At 35.9% G+C, this 25509-nt stretch overlaps 1 protein-coding gene across 2 annotated transcripts in view; it reads left to right on the top strand.

Annotated features, from left to right (window-relative positions):
* Ppp1r21 (protein phosphatase 1 regulatory subunit 21) overlaps positions 1–24740 on the top strand; it is a 53516-nt gene extending 28776 nt beyond the window's left edge. For both annotated transcript variants that reach the window (XM_015479682.2, XM_015479683.2), the window contains 9 exons: positions 31–158; positions 3447–3599; positions 6191–6283; positions 8662–8904; positions 17424–17456; positions 18603–18719; positions 20549–20647; positions 21639–21767; positions 24077–24740. In XM_015479682.2, the coding sequence (XP_015335168.1) occupies positions 31–158; positions 3447–3599; positions 6191–6283; positions 8662–8904; positions 17424–17456; positions 18603–18719; positions 20549–20647; positions 21639–21767; positions 24077–24106 (1025 nt within the window). In that variant the 3' untranslated portion in view covers positions 24107–24740. The remainder of the gene's footprint in view (positions 1–30; positions 159–3446; positions 3600–6190; positions 6284–8661; positions 8905–17423; positions 17457–18602; positions 18720–20548; positions 20648–21638; positions 21768–24076) is intronic.
* Positions 24741–25509: the final 769 nt, after the last annotated feature.

Genomic DNA, 25509 nt, shown 5'->3' with positions numbered 1-25509 from the left:
TAATGAGTTTTCATTTGATTGCTTTTATAGATATTTCTAAACATTATAGTCAAAAAGCTACAATAGAGCATGAACTTCCAACAGCAACACAGAAGCTGATAACAACGAATGATTGTATCCTGTCATCCGTAGTGGCATTAACAAATGGAGCAGGAAAGGTAATTATTTTCTGGCTTATGTTGACAATTCTAAATTTTTTTTAATTGCATAGGAAAATTTACCTGTAAAAATTTTGGAATATAAAGTTGTTTTTTTTTTTTTTTTTGTAAAATATAGTTGTTCCTTTTTCCTCCTTCCTCCCCCATATTTATTTATTTTTATTTAAAAACATTTTCAGCTTTCTTCAGGTTGAATTATCTACTCAATGTTTAAAACAATATGGCAGTGATTGTTTGGTATTTGTGGTGAGTGAGTAGATCACTCACTGGTCATGTCAATGCAAGGTTGAATGATTTGAAGATTCTGCATAGTCTCAATATCTCAATATAGATTCTTCAGGAGTCTGTTACATAAAGCAATGGAAACATTCAGAGAAAGCAAAAAAATCACCCAATACAACCTTTGTTAATATTTTGGCTTTTTTTTTTTCCCCTCATACTACACCCACCCCTTGGTACTAGGTATTTAACCAAGAGTGCTTTACCACTGAGCCCCAGCTCAAGCCCATTTTATTTTTTATTTTGAGACAGGGTCTTGCTAAGTTGATTAGAGCCTCGCTTCTCTCATAGTATTTTGGTAACAGTTGTGACAGTGGTGCTTTTGTATCTTAACAATTCCTTTGAAGCAGCTTCAATATGTATCTTTCATTGAACCCTTAATATTAGGTTATGATTGTTTGTGTCATTAAGTACTTAATTATTACTATAAATTGCAGTTTCTTTAAAAATCTTATGATTGTGGATATTGTAATTTCATCAGAATTCATATTTTCAGAGTCATGCTGTCATCGGTATCTTTGATAAGATGTCTTGGAGTAAGGCACCTGACCAGCACGGGCAGCTGAACTAAGGTCGCTTGTGTGAATTTGTGGTGGAGCAAATTAAAACATAGACACAATTTACCTTTACATAAGCTTCAGGACGGCTTCCCCAGGCTCTCGGCCTTAGGCTCCCCAAAAGGGAGAGCAAGAGAAAGTCATGAGAGGCTGATGAGAGACAGAGAGAGAGCACATTTGGAACTCAGCTTTTATTGTGGGAGGAACTGTTCTTAGAAAGTTTTATCCATAAAAGGGCAGAAGGGGTAGGATTACAAGGGAACAGGTGAATGTAACAACCTCAGGGGTATGCCTACACCTGATGACCTGCCTTGCTATCCGAGCTGGTTCAATGCCCAAGTCACCATGAATATAGAGATTGGTCAGAGCCTCTTGCTTCAGGACTTGAAGTTGTAGTCATTCAGAGTGGCTCCCCACATTGGAGACCTTACCATGTATATAAAACCAAAAGACTATTCAGAACTAACTTAGCCCATTTATTTCAGCAGCTCAACATAATTTCTAAAGGAAGTTCTCATCTCTATATCTATATTTATACATCATTGTTTTTTCTGATGGGTTGATCCTAATAATAAGAGATTTTTCTTGAAGTGGTTTAAATCAATCCGAAATGATTGTAGGTCATGTTAGATATTCAGTGTCACTTTTCCTGAATTTCGACTGATCTTTGTGACCATTTGTTGTAGCTTAGGGCCATAATTAAGAAGTGTTATCTTTAGGTTCAGTCAATTCACATATTTGTGCCTACCGGATTCCTGAGCCATAGAACCATCCCCACTGCTTTCTTTTATCTCCTTCATTTACAGCATGCCAGAAGCTTACTGAGGACAACTTTGATTGAATTAAAAATTCTGGAAAAAGTTGATATTTTATAGGCATCTCTGCATTTGTTGTCTTTTATAAAAACACTGAAATATTAAATACCTGCATATTTCACAGTTTATTTTAGCTTTGCTCTTCCTGAAACCTTAAAATGTTATTTCAGGCAAAGGTATGTATCTGATCTTTGCTCTGGAGTTTTTATAAATGTTTTTTAACCATTACTATTTGAACTGGTGTTTGTTGGTGAAATCCTAATAATAAGCAAATATGATTTGATTAAAGTAAATTTTATAGTTTGTAATAATAAACACAACAGGAAGGGATAGCATATATATATATTAAAGGAAGTTTGAAAAATGGAAAAATATTAGAAGAAAGAAAATTTACCTCACAGTATACTAACATGACTTAAAATTAGGTGTTGGGTGTGTCCCTGCATTCATAGGGAATATAGCTCAAGATTTTTGGAGGCTGGGGATGTAGCTCAGTGGTAGAGCGCTTGCCTGGTGTATGTGAGGCAGTGGGTTTGATCCTCAGGATCACATAAAAAGGAATAAGATGAAGGTATTATGTCCATCTACAACTAAAAATATTCTTGAAATACCCATTTATTTGACATAATAAAATATTATTATATATACCCTCAGACAATAGTGATTAATTGCTTAATTTTAGAGTAGGTTTTTTGGTAGGGAGGTGGTTATTGGAGATTGAACTCAGGGGCATTCAACCTTGAGCCACATCCCCAGCCCTATTTGTATTTTTTTAGAGACAGGATCTCACTGAGTTGCTAAGTGCCTCACGGATGGTGAGACTGGCTTTGAACTCATGATATTCCTGCCTTACCCTCCTGTACCCCTGGAATTCCAAGTGTGAGTCACCATGCCTGGCTTAGAGTAGTTTTTAACCAAGGTAATGTACTCTACTCACAAGCCATTTTTTTCAGATTTATCAAGATAGGGTATTCTTTAATGTCTCCAAGACTGATTTTTCTGGCTAGGACAGTTAGCCAGATGTTTTTATTTGTAATACATTTCATACAGCACTGTAGATTCAAATCATGGCTCAGCAAAATTAAAGTTATGGCTCTTTGTGGCTGTTTGTATAGATTTAACAATTTGTTGAATCTGTAAATGACAAGAATCTATTGGATTTTTACTCTTTCTTCTTTTATAATTTACAAATTGAGATTTACAAACTAAATTTAGGTGGAGATTACATATTCAAGGTACTGTCTTCTGTAAGAATGTGAAATATTTAGTTAAAATGCAAATGAAATGAATAAACCCAAATGTGGATATTTTGAAATCAGTGTAGAAATTACTAAAATAAACAGCTCGTAAAAGTCACCTACAGAATACATCAGAATGAGTCTTGGTTTTCAATAAGAATAGAAATTGTCTAGAATAGGACATGTCAGAAGTCAGTTCTGAGTATTTGTAGCTATATTCTCTTTATTATCTATCATTGTCCAGGAATTGTTCTCACATAAATAAATATGGGCTGCCGGGCAGGTTTTGGAATTTCATTTCCATTCTCAGCATCTTTAAACTGCTCTGAAAGCTATTAGTTATAAATTCTAGATTATTGTTGGAAAACAAAATTTATCTTCTTGTCACACTTTGTTTAGATTGCATCTTTCTTCAGCAACAATGTGGACTACTTCATTGCTTCACTGAGCTACGGGCCTAAGTCGTCAAGTGGATTCATTAGTCCTCTTTCAGCAGAATGTATGCTACAGTACAAGAAAAAAGCTGCTGCCTATATGAAGGCTTTGAGAAAGGTTTGTGAGCTGCTTTTAACATTTAAATGAAGGAAAATATTAGGAATCATTCCAGAGAATGGTAGTAGATTTTTTCCACAGTCCATATTATTTAGATTTTTTTTTTTGTACTGGAAATTTAACCAGGGGTGCCTGATGCTGGCGTCCTGCCACAGCCTCCCGAGTTGCTGAAATTATAGGCATGCACCACTACACCTGTCTATATTATTTAGATTTTACAAAATTTTGGGGTATAGATGGTTGGTGGTGTTAGAATGGATCTTTGGGGAAGAGAAGGTGGCAGAGACCCAAACCATACTTGGTAAGCACAGGTCATGTTGGACTTGTGTCCCTAGTGCCAGGTAGAATGCCTGGGGTGAGGTAACCTGGCAAGCAATAAATACCAGATGTCAAAAGTCTATCTTAAACTTGTAGAATCAGAAAAAAAATTAAATGTTCATAATTTTTTCTAAGTAGTGATGATACATTGTCATTTCCAAAAAAAAAAAAAAAAATTGGAAGATATAGTATTATGTTAAGAAGAAAATTATGATCTCCCCAAATCTACCACACAAATGTAGCTACTCTTCACTTTGTTAGAATATACCTCTGTGTAAAAAAAAATTAACATGGATGCACACATGGATGTATGTACCCACACGTGCTATAAACAGCAAAATGTATCTAGCTGCATCTGCTATTTTAGAATTTTTTTCTCTTACTGTATTGTGAATATGTTCATATGTACATCAAAAATAGATATCTATAATGTAAATTACTATCATCATTTTAACACCTGTGTAATATTTCAGTCATAAATGTAATAATTTGACCATTCTATTGCATATGAATATGTAGGTCATAGCCTATTTTTCACTGTTATATGCAGTGCTGCAATGGGTTCTTGTATATGCAACTTTGCATTTATTTTTTTTTTTGTGATTCTTTAAAATTTTTATTTTCCTTTTATTTTAAAAAAATTTTTAATACAGTGCTGGGGGTTGAACCCAGTTTCTTGCCATGGTAGGCAAGTGCTGGACCACTGAACTGTCTTTAATATTTAATTACAAAATAGACAAATACATTCTTATTTTAAATTAGAACATTACAGGTAATATCCCTAATTCCAGTTTCTATCCAGAGGCACCTATATATATATCAGTTTGGTGTGTAACAATATATAGAATTCTTTCTTTTTATTAGTTCCTTCTTTTTTAAACATAATGCAAGATTTGTTGTGCATTTAAAATATATTTTAGCCATTTATGACATTATATGTGATGCCTGCTACATTCCTTTTGAATACAGTATAGAATTTTATAAGATGAATATTCCATGGTTCATTAAGTTTCCCTTAATTGGCAGGCATTAAGGTTGATTCTAATTATTTTTATTGTCCCAGTAATACTGCATTACTGAGCCAGCCTTGTAAGTATCTACTTGGACACATGTGTGGAATACTGAGAAGTAGAATGTTTTGAGCCTTGTGGTTTGCACATTTTAAGTTTTAATGGTTACTGCTAAATTTCCCTTCAGTGTCAATACTCTGTATAATGTATAACTCAACCTATCTCCCCATATTTATCTAATTGTTTTAGTTATATCTTTATGATTGATTCTCCAAAATGGAATTGCTGATTGAAAGTTTGTTAATGTTTCAAATTTTGGCACCTTTCTTAGACTATACTTCAGGAAAGTTATTTATTTACAGCTTATAGTCATGTGAATTTAACCCATAAAATTAATATTTGTCAATCTCAGAGGAAGGGTTTCTTACTGTTATTTTGATTTGTGTATCTTTGGTTATTTATGAAGTTGAATGTCCTCTCATAATTGTCATTTGTATTTATTCTGTAAATTCTCTGTCCAAGCTTTTTACACATTTAAAAAAATGTATTTCTAACTAAGGTTGACAGAACTTCTTATATGTTAAGAATTTGGGTTGAGAAGTCTGTAGCCCAGTAGAAGAACACATGCTTTACATGCTAGTGCAAGGCCCTGCTTTCAACTCCCAGTACCACCCTCCACCAAAATAAATAAATAAAATAAATAAAGTTAATATCAGATCTTTTTGGTGGTCTTTCTCAGCTAGGGTACTTTGCAAAAGTTATGGAATTATTCTCCCAATTTTTTTGTCATCTAAATTTTTAGATCTTTCATCTAGAATTTATTCTGGTACAAGATGTGACAAAGATCTTGGTTCTTTTTCTAGATAATTACATGGTGTCCTTGCACCATTTATGTAGTTTTTTATCCATTGAACTAGAAATGTAGTGTTTGTCACATAGTAGATTTTTATGTATGCTTTTGTCTGTCTCTGGATTTTCTGTTCTGTTGTTGATCTGTATTTTGGTGCAAGTCCATATAGTGTAAGTTAGTGTATCTTATAGTTGGTATAATAAGTTCTCTTTCATTATTGTCTTTTTTAAATACAAATATATTCTTTCACATGCATTGAAGGAAATAATCTATGTTGTTGTACATCTGAACTTATTATCATACCCTATTATCCAGCATTCTTATTTGTGCATGTAGGATCCAGGGGGAAGATGATGCAATATTTTTCTTTCAATTCTTATTTATTTATTAATTCTATGGTGCTTTTCACATAGCCCCTCTTGGAGTCTGTGCCTTATGAGGAAGCACTGGCAAACCGCCGGGTCCTTCTCAGCTCTACTGAAAGTCGAGAAGGCCTTGCACAACAGGTATGGCACCCGGAAAATGATGGAAATTGTTAAAGAGCAGAAATGCTAGATCCTCTGGAGAAGGTTTTTAAGGCATATAGGGTGCTGACTGATTCAAAAAAACTACATTAGTAAACATATAATCTAAAGTTTTCTATACATGCTAAAAAGGGCCATAGGTATAATTTGTTGAATAATCTGTTGATATTCTAAAAAAGTCTTCTTAGTTCAGTTGGTGTTTCATTTGGCACTAGAATGATATTAACATACTTTGGCCATGATGATTAATTCTTAAGGTGCTAGATTTAAATGTCTGAAATACTAAGGTATCAATGGGGTGGGGGGGCCTGGAGACTCAGTAGATTATTTTCATTTCTTCACTGAACAAGAATGGGAAATTTCTAGTATATAGTTGGTCAGTTGAATTTGGGGGCAAGTGAGAATGGGAGGTACTATCTCTTTCAGAAACTGGTACAAACTGAAATCAGTATAGCTATTTTCAAAGATTTATTCACTTCAGCGGCTGGCTTTTAGTTCTGGAAAAACTTGGTTTTAAAGAGAGTACAAATAAATTTACCAAGACAACATTTTGTGAGTCCTGACCTTACTTTAATAAGAAACACATATCCACTTATCGTTTCAACATTAATGTGTTAAGGTATTAGGACTCAAAATTTCATCCACAAAGTGATTTTTAATAAACAAAGTTTCCGTGGCTGTAAAACCAATGTGATACTGCAGTCTGTACACGTGGGAAAAAAAAGAATTCATACCCCACTTGAATCAAATGTATGATATGTCAAGATCATTGTAATGTTTTGAGCAGCTAATTAAAAAAAATAAAAAATAATAATAATAAAAAACAAAGTTCCTCAGACACTGTAAAATGTAGAATACCTTAAAAATTAATTTTGGGTTTTTTTCTTTTTTTAATGTAAGGAAAGTAAGGCTCAAAAGAAATTAAGTAAATATTAACCAGAATAGCTATATGAAAGTGGCAGAACTGCCTCACCTCAGAGCTCATGTTTTTCCCACTGTACCTTCGACCAGCTATGGGCTGGTCTGACAAGCACTCTAGTCTTCCCTTCTTGTCTCTCTAAAGTGAGGAGAACACCTGCCTTTTAGGGTCTTGTAAGCATGCTTTGATCCAGTGGGAGGCAGTGTGATATAGGAAAAAGAAGTCAACTTCTCAAATAGGCATACGGGGCCCCAAATTCTGGCTCTTCCTTTTCTAGCCTAGCAGATGGTCTAACTGCTGGGAGTGTTAGTTCTCCTCTTTGATAAATCAGAATTGTTGGGCTGTTGAAGGCTTCAGTGGGACAAGAGGAAGAAAGTACCACAAATGGTGCCTGGTACATGGAAATTGCTCAATTGTGATAGTTGGTAAAGCATGTGTATTCACTATAAGATCACTATTTTTTTAGATAATTCTCAAGTTTTTATTTGCCCTAACAGGTATGTCTTAGCTTCTTATTATAATATAACATACTTAGAGAAAAATATACAAATTGCTAGTGCACATCCCAGTGAATTTTTATAAGTTAAATACACTGCACCTAGATTTAAAAGTGGTGTGTGTGTGAGAGAGAGAGATTTCTCTGTGTAAGGTATGCCTTGGAAAAAATAATCAGAATTCCTGAAGCCTTACTCATGCCCTTTTCTAGTTACTACTCTCCTCTCCCCCAAAGAAAATAATCATCCTGCATTCTAATACCATAGATTGGTTTTATTGCATGATATGGAACTGTTTATTAAATGATTTTATACTGTATGTACTCTTTCAGTCCTGACTTTTTTCATTTAGCATTATATGAATGAAAGTTCAAATTGTTCTACAAATACTTTTGTATTTTCTGTCTTTTGCATTGTAGTCAAATAGATGGTTTAAATTGCTTTTTCTTGATAATTAGTGATATTGAGCACCTTCTTCTATGTTTATAGTCTTGATCCAGTGCCTGTCCAAGTCTTTTGTTGTTGGTGGTATTATTTTTGCCTTTTTCACTATTAGTTATCTATCTTTTTCTTATTGATTAGTAAGAATTCTTCATATGTTCTGGGTATTATATAAAATATATCTGTTGGATAAAGAATTTTTTATATGTTCTGGGTTAAACGTTTACACATTCTTCTATTCTTTGGCTTTCCTTTCACTCTCTAGATGAAGTCTTTTGATGAATAGAGATCTTTTTTTATTGTGTGTCAGTTCTGTTTCTCATTTTATGGTTGTGCTTTTTGTATCCTATTTAATAAATCTCTCCCCATTCCAGTGTCAGATTTTATTTTTTTTAACCTCTGTGAGGGAGTTTTGCTTTATATTGTGTATTTTATTTATTTATTTTTGCCACTAAGTTTTGTCTGCATTATTCTCTAAGATGCAAAACTCTGTGTGACTTTTCAAGGTTCAACAGAGTTTGGAAAAGATTTCTAAACTGGAACAGGAAAAAGAACATTGGATGTTGGAAGCACAGTTAGCCAAAATCAAGCTAGAGAAAGAAAACCAGCGGATCGCAGATAAGCTGAAGAGTACAGGTGGCAGCCAGTTTGTTGGGCTGGCCCAAGAAAATGCTGCCATGTTGAATGCTACTGGCCAAGGTGAAGCTGTAGCCAAGGCTGTGTTGGAGCCTGTTCAGAGCACCAGTCTGGTAAGTGTCTTTGTGGTTGCCTGCTTAAATGCTAGTTGGTATCGGTTTATCCTTGGGTTTAAAACCATTGTCTTGGTTCACTCCAGTTGCTACAACAAAATAACATAAGCAGGGTGCTATAAACAATAGTTTATTTCTCACAGTCCTTGAGGCTAGGAATTCCCAAGATCAAGGCACCCACAGATTTGATATCTGGTGGGTGTGTTCCCTAGTTCATATGTGATCATCTGTTACTGTGTTCTCACATGGTGGAGGGCAAACAGGTTGTCTGAGTTTCTTTTTCAAGGGTACTAATTCCATCAGGTCACCTCCCAAGGTTTGTATCTATTAATATCATCACCTCAGGGCTTAGGATTTCAACATAAGAATTTTGGGGAGACACAAACATTCAGACTATCACAACTATCTAAATTACATGTCATTCTATAACAGGAATGATACATATGCTATAGGAAAAAAATGCAGGTTAATAAGCAGGATGCCTCCTTGATAAGGCAACTCCACTAAATTCCTTGTGATTTTACATGAGCCCTTATGATGAGAACTGTGTTCCTGAAAGAGATAAAGGAAGTCAAATTTAAGATGATTTTGTTTTTCCATAAAAACACTTGAAATATGTGATTATGTTTCTAAGGACCAAATGCCTAACTATTTTAATAGAAATGACCACTAATACAATTTTTAACCAATTACATGGTACACCTAAGAGTATAAAGCTCTGTAACATACATATAACATAGAAACCCATCAGGCTAATTCTTTTAAGGCAGTACGTTGGCAAACTATCTTACAACTTTATATTTCTGGCCTTTTTTATTTTTTATTTTTTAATTTGTTTTAATTAATTACACATGACAGTATAATGATCTTGACATATCATACATATGAATCAGATGGAGTATAATTTCTCATTTTTCTGAGTGTACAGGTTGCAGAATCACATTGGTCATGCATATGTACATACAGCAATAATAATGTCTATTTTATTCTGATGTCCTTCCTTTCCCCCTTTCCCCTCCCATCCCATCACTTCTCTCTACCCAATCTAATGTGACATCCTTCTTCTTTTTTTTTTCTTTTTCCTCACTTCGTCATACATGTATTCTGTATAATGATGAGGATCTCCTTCCATCTTCTGTGCAATTCCCCTTCTCCCTCCCTTTCCCTCCCACCTCTCTTCCCTATCTAGAGGTAATCTTCTCATGCTCTTCCTCCCTACCCCATTTTGAGTCACCCCCCTTATATCAGAGAAGACATTCGGCATTTGTTTTTTAGGGATTGGCTAACTTCACTTAGCATAATGTGCTCTAATGCCATCCATTTCCCTGCAAATGCCATGATCTTGTTATTTTTTAGTGCTGAATAATATTCCATTGTGTATATATGCCACATTTTTTTTTATCTATTCATCCATTGAAGGGCACTTAGATTGGTTCCACAGTCTATCTATTGTGAATTGTGCTGCTATAAACATTGATGTGGCTGTGTCCCTGTAGTATGCTGTTTTTAGGTCTTTTGGGTATAGACCGAAAAGAGGAATAGTTTGGGTCAAATGGTGGTTCCATTCCCAGCTTTCCAAGGAATCTCCATACTGCTTTCCAAATTGGCTGCACCAATTTGCAGTCCCCACCAGCAATGTATGAGTGTACCACCCCCCACCCCACCCCCCACCCCCACATTCTCGCCATTATTTGTTGTTGTTTGACTTTATAATGGCTGCCATTCTTACTGGAGTGAGATGGTATCTTAGAGTAATTTTAATTTGCATTTCTCTGATTGCTAGAGATGGTGAGCATTTTTTCGTGTATTTGTTCATTGATTGTATATCCTTTTCTGAGAAGTGTCTGTTCAGGTCCTTGGCCCATTTGTTGATTGGGTTATTTGTTTTTTTTTTGTTATTTAATTTTTTGAGTTTTTTGTATACCCTAGAGATTAGAGCTCTATCTGATGTGTGAGGGGTAAAAATTTGTTCCCAGGATGTAGGCTCCCTATTCACCTCACATATTATTTCTCTTGCTGAGAAAAAACTTTTAGTTTGAATTCATCCCATTTGTTGATTCTTGGTTTTAACTCTTGTGCTATAGGTGTCTTATTAAGGAATTTGGGGCCTGACCCCACGTGATGGAGATTAGGGCCAACTTTTTCTTTTATTAGACACAGTCTCTGGTTTGATTCCTAGATCCTTGATCCATTTTGAGTTAACTTTTGTGCATGGTGAGAGAAAGGGAGTCAATTTAATTTTGTTGCATATGGATTTCCAGTTTTCCCAGCACCATTTGTTGAAGATGCTATCCTTTCTCCATTGTATGCTTTTAGCACTTTTGTCTAATATAAGGTAGTTGTAATTTTGTGGGTTGGTCTCTGTGTCCTCTATTCTGTACCATTGGTCTACCAGCCTGTTTTGGTGCCAGTACCATGCTGTTTTTGTTACTATTGCTCAGTAGTATAGTTTAAGATCTGGTATAGTGATACCACCTGTTTCACTCTTCCTGCTTAGAATTGCTTTAGCTATTTTGGGTCTCTTATTTTTCCAGATGAATTCATAATTGTTTTTTATATTTCTGCGAGGAATGCCATTGGGATTTTGATTGGAATCACATTGAATCTGTAAAGTGCTTTTGGTAATATGGCCATTTTAATAATATTAATTCTGTCTGGCCTTATTTTTAACTACAGTGATTTAGAAGGTGGAGAAATATCTCTATCAACTTTACAGAATTGAAAATTTCTTTTTACAAAGTTTTCTAATATCCTGCCTACTGTAAAAAAAAAAAAAATAGGAAAATCTAGAAAAGGAGAAATCAGAAAGGAAAAAAAAAATGCCCATATAATCAAATAGTCCCTTCAGGTATGTTTTCCCCAGCCTTTCTTGAGGAGCTTAGGAGAGTCCCTCTGCTTTTGAAAGACCCTGCCCTCCGGCTGTGCTTTTCTACTGTTCTACCCCTATGGCTCTTGATGCTACTGAAAAGCAAGATGGTCCTCAGATTCACCTGCACCTGGTTCACCCAGTGGACCTGATGGTGAAATGTAGACGGCAGATTTTATTCCCAAGATGTATACAGACCTTATCTCATCTTCACCATGCCAGAACCTTAGATATTATTAGTTTTCCTAGGTGTGGTTCTGGTATTATGGAGATATTAGGAACATATCTTCATTATTTGGAGATAAATGTCAGAGTAGTTAGGGCAAGGTGTTATAATGTCTGTAACTTACTTTCAAATTGTTCAGAAAAAAAAATATCCTTACAGAGCTATTGAATTTAGATGGTAGATCTTTTGTTTTTTTCCTCCCAACTTTTCTGTAAAATTTTTAAAATTTTTCATACCAAATTATAGAAGAGGAAGAAAGAATTACATTTTTAGAAAAGCAAAATAATAATAATAATAATAATAATAATAGTGAAATGTCCTGGAATTTTGCCCTGAATGGTCTCCAGGGCCACAGGTCCTGTGGTGTCCTGCTGATTGTCACAGTCATAAGTCCTACATGCTTTCCTGATAGGGGAAGGCAACGAAGTTCACCCCACATCAGTGGTTTAACATTTAACTGTAGGGTATAAATGAAGTTTCCAGAGGGACATTCAACAAACAGAATTTCAAATCTGTCCAAGTAGCATTTGGGGGCAGTGTGACATGATGCTCCTACCTTCTCCTTTGAACTTTGCTTTTGTGTTGGAATTTTTTCTTGCCCTGTCCTGTCTTCCTGATTGTCTGCATCTGTTCCTTCCTCATCTTTCACTTGTGCTGGCAGTGGAGTAGTTGTTGGCCTGGGAGTAACTGTGGGAACAGACTAGCCCAGGGGAGACATAGCTGACAGTGAAAGTGATTGCAGCTATTGAATTCTGGGTTGGGGTTTAAGGACTTTTGCGGTATGTTAGCTGAGTCAGTCCTCATCCAAGATCATAGGGACTGTGAGATTGTAAGGACTGTCACATGCCCATTTTATCAGTGAGGAAACTGAGGAACAAGGAGAAAGAACTGGACAACCTGACTTCTTAACTAATGGAGTCTTGTGCTCTGATCAGTGTCAGTTATGTCAGCCTAGCCAACATAAACCCATTTGTTCACTGTTTGCTTTTCTGAGGTGCCAGAAGTTGGTAACACTTGTGCATTTGAGTGAGTATTGTCAATTGCTGAAAGTTGAGGACTAATTTTTACCATGAACATTTTCAGTGGCAAGCACTGTTCATCCATATGTGTTAACAGTTTCTAAGAACGTGAAAAAACTTTAGTACTGAACGCTATTGGGCCATGAGTAATAAGAACTTTATTTGGATTTGGTGCATTTCAAGGTTGCTGTGGCTTTAAGTAGGCTGGCCAGTTTGCATGTGTATATGTAGCCTTATTTTCTTCTAGTCTGTTACTGTCTGCATCTCTGAGGGACTCTTTCCTCCTACACCACCCTTATACAGTGCAGTCAGTATACTTTTCCTAGAGTCTCCTAGTGATTGGCACTTTCTTGCTTCTAGAGATTTAGTGGTTTTCTGTTATCTATAGAATATAATCCTATTTCCTGTTATCTATAGGATCCTATTTCCTGTTATCTATAGAATATAATCCATTCATTCATTTAGCATTGAAGATTCTTGAAAGATAGTTCAAAACTGTCTTTCTGACTGTAGCTTCTTCATTTCCTTGTACTAACTGAAACTGAACTCTCTTCTCTGATAGTGTCCTTTGCATTTTTGCCTCCCCATCTCTGTTCTGCTGGATAACTCTTTATTCATAACTCTTATCCTCATCTGTTTATTCAAAAACCCTCTCCCTCATTTACTTTCACTGACAATTCTTTCCTTCACCTTGACTTTGTTGAATTCAAACCATACCCATCATTTAAGGTACAGTTGAGATGCCACTTTTTTCATGAACCACTGTTTCTGGCATTGTCTTTAATCATTAGGATTAGAGAACCAAGACATGGGTGTCTCCTTTTATTTTCCGTATTGTGGTCTATATAATGAAATATACTGCCTTCTCTTAGGTTCTTTTAATGTTGCTTGGCTAGCCGTAGAGTGGTATGAGATCATGGAGAAGTTCCCTGGTGAGGTTGAGGATTTCATAGAAGAGGTGACATGAATGGGTTTTAAAAGTGAGCAGGAGTTCAAGGCAGGAATTGTATTTCAGGCTAAGAAAAGTCTTACCATGCAATTCTTTCTGCATGTGGGAGATTCCTGCCAAAAACGATCTGGTACTTGCCTCACACATAGTAGACAATAGAGATAAAAAAAAAAGATGGAGTTTTTTGCTTTCTTTGATGTTTCTACTTTCCAGTCTTTCTTTATCCACCCTGTCTCCCCTTAAGTGCACATAAGTGAACTAAGCATGTAGCTCTATGTGTATGTGTTCATGTGCATGTTCTGTCTCTCTCTCCTGGGTATTGGAAACAAGTGTGCCCATTTTAAAGCTAACTGATTAACAAAGGAAACTGATTTTACAAACTACCAGATTACTTTGGTGCAAGCACTTTGAGGCTGAAAAAATAACATCAGATAGAAACCTATAATTTTTAACCCTATAGTATTTCAAAAGTTAAATTTTATTTTTCATTAAAATACCTAGTATTGTAATTTGAATATCCAGCAACTGATTATTTTTTTTAAGAATTTTTTAATATTTATTTTTTAATTCTTGGCGGACACATCTCAATTTGTATGTGGTGCTGAGGATCGAACCCAGCGCCGTGTGCATGCCAGGCGAGCGCGCTACTGCTTGAGCCACATCCCCAGCCCAACTCATTATTTTTTATATAAAAAAGAGAACATTGTAATCTCAAAAAAAAAAAAACCAAAAAAACCAAACCACAGAACAATGAAAATATTCATATTTTTCTGGAATTAAAAAGTATTACTTTAATTAGTAGAATTTAAAAATATATCTTTTAAGTGTAAAAAAATACATGTATATTGTAACTAAAAAATACAGATGAGTTATGGAAAAAAAGATATCCTGAATAATCAAGTTATCATTGTGACTATTTACATTTTTTTCTATAAAATTTCCTATTATATTTGAGATTGTACTATATAAAATTTTAAGTCTATAAGCATAATATTAATACACAAACATTCTGTTATGAGAAACTCTATAATCTATTACTGATTATAATTAACATCTATTATTCTATTATTAATTTCATAATATTCCATATCTAATATGCCTTAGATTACATTTATGATTGGATGTTGGTTATAATTTTTTTAATATTCAATCTCTTTAATATATTTCCAATTTTACCCCATAATAATAAAACAATGCCAAAATCAATTTGTGATATTAGATAAAAAGCAGAATAGTTAAAAGTAATTGAAATATATAAATAAGAGAGACCAGTAGAGTAGAGGAAGGGGGTTGGGGGGAGGGAAGGAGAGGAAGAGGAATGAAATTGACTGAACTACCCTTTGTTTATATATATGGATATACCACAGCAAATTTCACCTTTATATATATCTATAAAGCACTAATTTTAAGAATGTAAATAAATAGAAAGAAGACCAATGAGTAAAGAAAAGGGAATACAGGTTGGAATGGGAGAATGGGGGGCAAGGGGAAGTACTAGAGACTGAATTGGAACAAATTATTTTACATGCTTGTATAATTAGGTCAAAATGAGCTTCACTATTATGTATAACTATAATGCACTAATACAAAAATTATCACACATAAAATCTCAGAATCAAAATGAATATACATATTTCAGAAAGGGTTTAGTTAAACCCAAAGAATACTTTATGCACAATACTCTGCTGGTTTTAATTTTTATTATCTTAAATAACATCTTTTTTTAATGCTTAAGAGTGTGTATTGGATGATTTTTGGGGGGATATATTCTTAAGGTTAGAATCACTGGGTTATAAAGCCTAAATGTTTTAATTCATTGATCTTTGTTGCCAAGCTATATTCTAAAAGAGCTGTATCAGTTTAGCTCTTGTTCGTAGCATTTGAGAAATGTTGAATATATATTTTAAAACTTTCCTTCTATTTATGTAATATCATTCCTTTGAAGAACTTTGTGCTATATGGTATTTTCAAACCATAACTTGGGAGTAAGGTGTGAGGGTGGGGATGTGGAATAGATACACTTTTGAAGTTTATTTCATCAAATGTAGTCATATTTGAATGTTTAAAATTAAATGTAATTATAAGAAGTTTTAACTAAAAGACAGAGTAATTGCTACTCCTGCTTCATTGAGTACAAAATTATGACTCTTATATAAAAAAGTCTTATAAAAGATTCTTTTATAGCTAGGTGGGCATAACATTCATTAGTACACACAGCTCTCTCTTCAAAATAGTACTCTTTTTTTAAAAAAAATGTTCTAATTAGTTATACATGACAGCAGAATGGATTTCATTTCATTGTACACAAGTGGAGCACAACTTTTATTTTCTCCTGTTGTACACTATGTAGAATTGCACCATTTGTGCAATCATACACGTACGTAGGGTAATTATGTCCTTCTCATTCCACCATCTTTCCTACCCTCATGCCTGCTCCCCACCCCACCCTCACCTTTGCCCAATCCAAAGTTCCTCCATTCTTCCCATGTCCCCTCCCCTCCTACTGGTATTATTTAGAATATGTGAAAACTGTCTACTTGGTATCATTGTTGATTAGCAGAATCCATTGAAACTGAGTTTCTAGTAGTTTTCTTAAGTCATTGTGCCCAAGCATAGTCCCTTCCACCTTGAACAATAGCCTGAATTCAGTAAACATGACTGTTTTTGAAATCTTAATCCATAAAAGCAAACTTTTAAAAATCTAGCTGTACTCTAATGTGTTTTAAATTACATATTTTTCATTAATTTAAATCTCAAAGTTTATTAATGTCTTAATACTAAACCAAAAATACTTATTTTTCCTTTTTTTTATTATTATTATTGTTATTATTTGGTACCATGAATTAAACCCAGGGGTGCTTAAAAACTGAGCCATGTCCCTAGTGCTTTTTATTTTTTATTTTGAGACAGGATCTTGCTAAGTCTTTAGGGCCTCACAAATTGCTGAGATTGGTCTTACGCTTGTGATCCTCTTGCCTCAGCTGCCCAAGTGGCTGGGATTATAGGAGTGTGCCACTGTGCCCGGCTCTTCTTTCTGCTTTGGAGCTTTCAGCCAGAATATCTATTATTTGTGTTTTCTGTTCAGAATGTTTAATTATGGTCACCAAAAAACTGTCTTTACCCTGCCTTGGCTACTGCTTTGGAAATAGGCATGGAAATGATGAGATGGTCTTCCTCTTGTTCTTCCTAGATAGTTTGTTGGGTTTTAGTGAAAATGGCTATTCAGCATTTTGAGGGATGATTTAATAATGGTCATTATTGGTTTCTGCCTCATGGCAGAAATAGTGAATGCAGCGACAACATCATATAGTAAAAGATAATCCAAGGATGATCTTCCAGAACTGTATTCCCAATGCTCTGTAAACCAGTGTGGACTGAGAAAAGATTATATATGTTAAACATTTTGTGGTTGAAATATAAACATTCTGTGCTAAAGATTTTTTTCCCCTTATGTTCTAGATTGGGACTTTAACCAGGACATCTGACAGCGAGGTAATGTGCACTTGGAATTGTGTTGTCTGTTTGTAAATATCTGACACCATGTTTGTGACAAAATCCTGCAGAAGCTTTCTTGGTCCAGTTGTGGTTCTTTCCTAGCAATTCCAGCAAATGTAGGGCCAGTACTTCCCCCTCCATCAATGGATCCATGTTGCTTTTCTCTCTGGTTCTGTTTTGACCGTCACCAACAAATTATAGTCTGCTTTTGTAATTGTCTTGTTGAGTGACTTGTCTTGGCAGTTTGACAAGGTGTGGTCCTGCTTGGCCATCTATTCACTGGTATACTGCATGAAGCCGGGAGCCATATTGTTCCTTGCAGTGGGCAGCCAGGAAAGCAGTACTGTTTAGGGCCTTGATAAACAGTTTGTTTGAAGTAAGTGAACGCAGTTCAGATTTGGCTTGCCGGATAGGTTTGTACATTTCAATGTTGAAATAGTTTTACATACAAATTTGTAAATAACCATTAAGTGAACCCTGAAATCATTCATCTTAACACTTAGTATGGCAAACCAATAAATATAATTCAAGTAGGTTGGTAAATTCTTTGGCTTCCTTATTTATCTTATAATATAGATAATCTTGAACTTCTGCTTGTATTTTTAAACTCAATCGTGTGTCATTGTTAGAGTAACTAGGAGAAATATCAGTTTGGAACAAAGGTCAAAAGCTGTTCAGTATAGAAATAGTTTAATTTTTTAGTTTGTCTAAGAGCATTAGAATTGTCTTAAGATAATTTAGGAGAAAAGAGAATGTTCAGAATGTAAGAGTTCCAGTAAATCCCTCCTTTTCCCCTGCCCTCTTCCAATTAGAGCACATAGGAGTCTCACAGAAGGAAATTTTGAAAGTCCAATTTGAGGTTAATAAAAACCAAGTGGAAGGATATGGCCCCAGTGAGCTTCCCAATACTTTACCTCAGCCTTGTTTTCTTCTGAACACAGCTTCTTTCTGAGATAGGCAGAATGCTGAATAAAAGAAACTTGCGTCCATTTACCTGCTATGCCTGATGTTCCTTTGAGGGGTAGGCAAACTGTAATTCCCCATCAGATTTCAAGTGAAAATGTGTAAAATGTTGTCTTTTTTTCCCCCCCTAGAATTGCTTCATCTTACTGGCATGTGTTTATTTATGTGTGCTTTATTTAGGTTCCAGATGTGGAATCTCGAGAAGACTTGATTAAAAATCACTACATGGCAAGGATAGTGGAGCTTACGTCCCAGCTGCAGCTGGCTGACAGTAAGTCAGTGCATTTTTATGCTGAGGTGAGTCGGGGAGAGTTAATTGGGCTGGTGGTTTTCCTCACCCCTCAGGAATCAGGCCACCTATTCTGCCATTTGCTAGAAGAGAGAAGTCAATATGCATTTTCTGTGTACCTGTGTTCGTGCTTTTGGTTGCAGTTCATATTGATTAGTCTATTAACCACCCCCCAAATCTTAATTTCAATAAGACTGATTTGTCATTTCCAAGCTACTGAAAGATAGCCGGGGGACTTAGAAGTAGCCTTTCCTATAGTCATATAATATACATTTTGGAGCATTATTATTAGAGATTTCAAATGTTTTACAGTTAAGGACAGGTAGATGATCACAGACGAAGGAATTCTCATGTAGGCAAGGTAAAAAACAAATACACCGTTTTTTAAAAAAACACTTTCCAATTTCTAAATAACAAGTTAAATGAATTACTATAAATGAAAAAAAAGTAACCTTAAAGTTGTTAAAGATATTGAAAAACACAACACCCTTTATTGAGACCTGACTTTATCTGATTTTCTCTTATACTGTAGAGATGGAGAGGTTGATAGGAGGCCAGTTGCTAGAAGTGGAGAGGAGCTTTGCGTATTTTTTCTGCTAAAATAAATGATGTGTGCCTAGCTCAGTGTAGTGTGCAAGCAGCTATTGCATACATGTTTGATAAGTTGATCAGTAGCGATCATTTGTTGGAATGCAAAAAGCAGGGAGGACAGCAAATGAGAAAACTTGCAGAGGAATTGCTGTAATACCTAAGCCATGCGGTACAGCAGTGTATCCTCATTATTTGGTTCTCTAACTGCTGAGTTAATGTCTCAGATTTGACTGTCACCTTCATGAGCACCTGTGCCTTACACGTCTCTCCATTCTCTGTCACATCTAGTGCTGAGCAGGGTTGGTGTTTGATTAATAAGATGTAGTTTATTTGGTTGGCTGAACTGTCCTGAAATTTTCTTGAGAAATAAAAAGAGTAAATGGGAAATTTTTTTTAGGCTATCTTATTTTCAAGAGATTTGCCTGTTTTTATAAATGTCTTCAGCATAATTGTGATACAAAAATTTGTAGATTGTCCCAGTTCTTCCTCATCAGTAAACAGGAAGTGGTGACCTCCTGAATGACCTTACTGGAATGGTTAGTCCAAGCGCCTGATGTGGACACAGCATTCAAATGTGTCTCATCAGCTTCTCTTTGTCATTCTCAATGGTCTTATCCGAAAGTCTAGCGATCCTTTTAATTACTCACTTTCTTTGAACAATAGTGCAAAATAGAATTTTTCCTTTTTCATCTGCTCTGTATCTGGATGATCTAGGTTTGGTAGAACTCCCAGAGAAAACAGCTGTGATCGTAACAATCCTGTGCTCATTTTTTCCCCATACAGATAAAGAATAACTTATCAGGTGGGACTGTGAAGCTTTTATTGCGCTTGTAATGCGCTCTCTATTGAAGGACTTAAAAGTATCTTAGAATCCATGGCCAGAATGCATTGATCACTTTTGAAATAATCACTTCCCTTTTCATCTATCGTATGGGTAAATGTAGAAAGTTCTTACTTTTTTTTTTTTGGACCAGTGGTCATTAGATCAGAGCTAGGGAAAAAAAACACCAATGGGCTTGGGTTATTAGACAAAATTTTTATTCCCTTACTAACATGATGCAAGTGGGGCCTCATCTGTTGTACTCAGGTGTGGTACAGTGCCTGTAGGTGTTCAGCAGGTGCTGTGAAATGAATGAAAAATGAATGGCTTTTGCCTTTGGGGATTATTTTCTAATAACCTTCTCGGAAGTAAATTTGTTTTTGGAAAACACTGTTTCTAGAAATGGAATGTTTTCTGATTTTACAGTGCCGAGCACTCACTAAAAGACTAGCCTTGGCTGAGAAGTCTAAGGAGGCATTGACAGAGGAGATGAAACTTGCCAGTCAGAACATCAGCAGACTTCAGGTGAGTTTGTAAGTGTTATCTAAGCAGGCTTAATGTTTTTTCACTGAAAGCCCTTGGGCAGACAAGTCAGCCTTTCCTTTCAGAAGTTGTGGCATTTGACCTCTGCATATGCTTTTTCTAACCACTTTGTTCCTAGCTTATTTTAAACAAACATCTTATGTCAGACAAAAAGTGCTTGACTTGTTTATTTCTCTGACTTGACCTTTATTTTAAATTCTTCTACAGTCAGCATGTGCTTGAATTATATTTACTGATAATCCTCCCACCCCCTTCCTTGTAAATACTCCTCATAGTAGACTGGAGGCTTGTTCTACACACATTATTCTGTTCTTTCTCTTTTCTTTTTCATAAAACTGACCTACATTGAAAGGTGGGGCTGCAAAACATTCTTCCTTCTTCACCACCTTGTTTTGTAACATGGTACCCGTGTTACGTAAACATGGTACCAGACCAAGGAGAATACATCATCACAGTGCCCAGCTCCTCTTTGTTGATCAGCTTCTCAGATTAGTTAGGAGCCCGTGTAGGATCAGATCTGAGGGGCCTGAAGAGAGCATGAGAAGCTGGAGGAGAAAGGAAGGGCACTTCGTCCCTTGAGGGCTGTGGGCCACTGAGGAGTGGGATGGTGTGAAAGTGTCTGCGGCCCTGTGTGAGGCTTGAGAAAACCTGAGGGGATCTGGAAAGATCATTTAGTCCTCTGGCCTTTCTGATGATTTTACACCTGGTACAGAAGGAAACCCTTAAACATTTTTGCAAAGAAATTAAGGACATATTTTGAAGGCTGAGAGAAACTTCTCCATTTCTTTTTAAGTTTTTTTTTTTTTTTTTTTTTTTATTAGACCTGTGCCTTCACCTTTGTGTTAATTGATCAGCTGGGCCATCTTCATAGGTTGCTTTTCCAAATTTTAAAAACTAATTTTAAAAGCTTCAGACTAGAGTGACTAGTGAGGCTTTAAATTTCCTTTTTTCTCTCTTTTCCTTTGCTCTTCAGGATGAGCTGACAACCACCAAAAGGAGTTATGAGGATCAGTTAAGCATGATGAGTGACCATCTGTGCAGCATGAATGAGACATTGTCTAAACAGAGAGAAGAGATTGACACCCTGAAGATGTCCAGTAAGGTATGTGGGGTGAGGTGAAGAGGTAGTCCCTCTGCAATGTATTTAATATAGGTAATAGAAGGTATTTCACTGTTATGCATTTCAGGAGTGAAAGATTATGAGATTTATAATGCTTATAGATTAGTTTCCTTAATCTCATTTGTCCTATCAAAAAGTAAAATTGAGTTTCCTTGACTGAGTTATAAACTTAGAATTTATGACTTTTGAGGCATTAATATTGTGTCTGCTTCTTTGGGGGCACTTTTGGCATTTCTGCTATTCTTGTGGAAGAGTGGCGGTGGCACAGAGGTTTTTAGGAAGGGGATTGTGCTTTGTTTACAAAAGTATCTAAATGGTACTGTTGAGTAACCTTTAACAAAATTTATTCTCATAGGTATCCATATAACTAAGGAATGTCTGACTCTTTTTAACTCTGGAGAGTACCTTTTTCATAAAGCCTCTGTTGTCTAAGCCAGGGTCAATAGATAACCGGTAATCTATTTAGGCTGGAATGTATATATCCACCTGCCATATCTTTATTTTTGTGTCATAACGTATGTATTTTTTTGCTGAGATGGTAAGCTTTAAGGGACCAGGTGCTCAGTTCTATGTGTCATCTCAGATGCTTAGCACATTTCAGTAACTACAAGAGGCTATTTTACCACCATCAGCTGGAATTCGCTGTCTATAGCTTGTGCTCTTTGAGATCTGCTGCTGCTACTTAGTAATTCAGCAGGCATTTATTGAATCCTGCTCTGTGCACTGGAGAAGAAGTAGAGATGAATAAACCATAGCTTTATTTTAGTTTCTGCTTGTGGTGGTGTAGGGCAACATTGAGGTCAGTTGGGGTCTTCTTGGAAAATACATCATGTTAATGCATTTGTGTTTGCATTACATAATTTTTATTTTTCAGTGTAGTGTCATGGTATTTTTTGACCGCTCCCTACTTTAGAGGGTGTCTCTGATGCTTCTCTGGGCCTCACTGTGATGATTTTAACCAGCCAATATGGTTCTGATTATGGTTCTTCAGTTACTCGTGCTTCAGGAAACTTGAGCTTGGAGGCAGAGGGTGGGGGTTGGGCCTCTTAAATAATGCCTCTTTTTACCTTTTTGGCCTCTTGATATTCCAGCAGGGAAATGTCTAACTTGAGGTTATATTCCTAGTCATGGAGGAAAGCACACACATTGAAGAGATTACGTTTTGTCTTTTCTCGTTTTAGTATAGAATGAGAAAGCCAGTTTTAGCACCTATCATTTGAAAAGAAGTAAAGTGAGTCTAGGGAAAGCCTTGAATCTGCAAAGCATTTGGTTCTGAATTGAAGAGGGTAAATGTTGAGTGCAGCAAAGCTCATTATCCCAGAGGTAATTAGATTATAGCTACTTCAGAAGGTAGGGAATTTTCAAGTTTTCTCAGAGCTTTTTAATCTGTTCCTCAAAATACATGTCATTAAGAAATCTCTAAGAGACTTGTCTTCAATTAGGAGTTTATATTGTTAGCCTTTCTTTGATCATGCTGTAATCCCTGTATTTTGCTTCCCCTCAAGTTTATTAATAATTTATAGTGCTATAGCATCATCTTATGGCTGAGTTGACATTGTCTCCATTGGATACCAAGTAAATATCCTCAACCATTTGTTTGCTATTATCTTTCTCTTAGTATTTGTGTTCTGCAGGCATTCCCCACTTACAAGAAAAAAAAATGTATCTATACCTCATAGTTTAGGAATTTAATTAAAATGTATTCCTAAGAAATGAATTGCTCCAAAAAAGAAAACATTATACAAAACCAGAAAGTCCAAGTTTCCTTATTTGATGGAATTGGAAATAAGTGAAGATATTTTCCCTCTAACTTATTATCAGCTTACTTTTGACAGATAATCAGTATCATTTGGCATTTAGTTGGCACATATTCAAAATTATTAGCTATTAAGGCCTTTATACAGTGTTTGTTTAAACAATCCAAAAGCATGTTTAGGCTAAAATTTTTTATTCAGTTTCATGAAATCTTATTCTCTGTTGTCTTTAGAACAAAATGAATGCTTTGAGGTTTTGGTAAATCCCAGATAGTAGCCTGCTTTTCTTCCTTTATTGCCTACCCCAGCCCCCACGGGTTTAGGGCCCACTGAAGTAGAAAGCAGGGAGAGTTAAAATTAAACTGTTGTGTGATTATTGAATAAAAGTTACAATGAGAGGTGATCGGCTATTCTCCCTCCAGGAAGCAAAAATGTTCCAAAGTGAAATATGGCCTTCTGACAACTTGGTTTATAAACTATGTGAACTGTTTTTTTTGGAAATTTGTGTTCTTATTGTTTATATTTTTCTTTGCCTAGGGAAATTCAAAAAAGAACAAGAGTCGATAGCTCATAAATAGCTGGTTGGCGACTGTTCTTTCCAGAGCTGCTGCTACTGCTGCTGCACAGAGCTGCAGGCCGAGACTCCTCGTCCAGTGCTGGCGGTTTCAGGAAGCTGAAGTGTTGTTGGACCTAGTAAACTAGTCAGTGTTGTAAATGGCCTTGAAACATTTAAAATATATTTGTAACCAGTAAGGAAAACACAGAATTTGATGTTGACAGTAAAATGGAAAACAGTACACATACCATGGATATTATAGGTTTCCTTATGCTGTTTTTACTGTGCACTTTTTAAAATTAGGTTTTAATTTCAGTATGTGAGAACAACAAATATTTTGTATATTTTCAAACTCAATTATATGGTAATCGATTTGGTATCTATGGAATAGATATATGTTTCTGGATAAAATGCTTAAATTGTCAAACTGTCATTACTTCCTACTATAATTGAAAGCAGTCTCCAGATTCTTTTTTAAAGATTTATTCATATTCTCTATCTCTCCCTCCCTCTCAGAGGGAATGAGTCTTGCAAACTTCAGATCCTGTGGGTTTATTATCATTGTCTTCAGCTCTTCAGTACCCTCTCTGTGTTAGGATAATAGCTCAAGAAAATTCATGTCAATAAATTCATACTTATGTCAAACTTTCAGTCTCTATGAAAATTTGGTAAAAGAAACCAAAACCTGTTAAAGTCGACTTTACAAAACTTATAAAAACTCAGTTGACTTAGATGTAATCTTTCTAGTTCCCCAAATTGGAATAATTGTAGTTAATCCTTTATAAAGCTTTTGAGTTTTGCCTTGAGAGCTGCTTGTACACTCAAGGGTCAAACAAGAACCCTAAGACCTTTAGGCTCCCGTGGTTTATCCCATAAATATTTTTTGTGTCATTTTAGTGTAAACTTCAGGAGTGTCTCTCCTTGCACCCCCACTCCCACAGCCCAAAATACATTGTTCCTTTTTCAGTTGCTTGCACAGGCCTATTTAATTCCCCAGATTAGCTGAGGGGTTCCTGAAATTCCTTCCTTCCTAACTCCCTCCCTGTGGCTGCATCTTCCTTGAGGCTCTTCCTAGGCAGTTGCTGGTCACCCTCTCACCTGCTTTATTCTGGTTAAGCTGAGAGCCCATCATTGGCTTCCCTCTGTGCTCAGTGTCAAGGCTGCTTCTGAGTCCTCAGCTGCCTGCCATGAAGAGAGACTCTGGTTATGCTCAGTCCTCATGGCAGTGAAAGTGTTTGGATCCTGGGTTGGGGGACCTTGGGGTTAGTTCAGTCCCTTGCCCCCTCACCTTATCTCTTGTGTGCCCTGTCCATTTCCAATTCTCTATCAATTAAACCAGCACCCGCACCCAGGTCCCCAAACACTGAGGGAAACATCAAAGAACCATGCTGACTAGCTCATCCCATTATGAGCT

Source organism: Marmota marmota, unplaced genomic scaffold (genome assembly GCF_001458135.2).
Source record: "Marmota marmota marmota unplaced genomic scaffold, marMar, whole genome shotgun sequence".
NCBI lineage: Eukaryota > Metazoa > Chordata > Mammalia > Rodentia > Sciuridae > Marmota > Marmota marmota.
The sequence above is the reverse complement of the archived record's forward strand: the minus strand, read 5'-3'. Positions and strand labels throughout refer to the sequence as shown.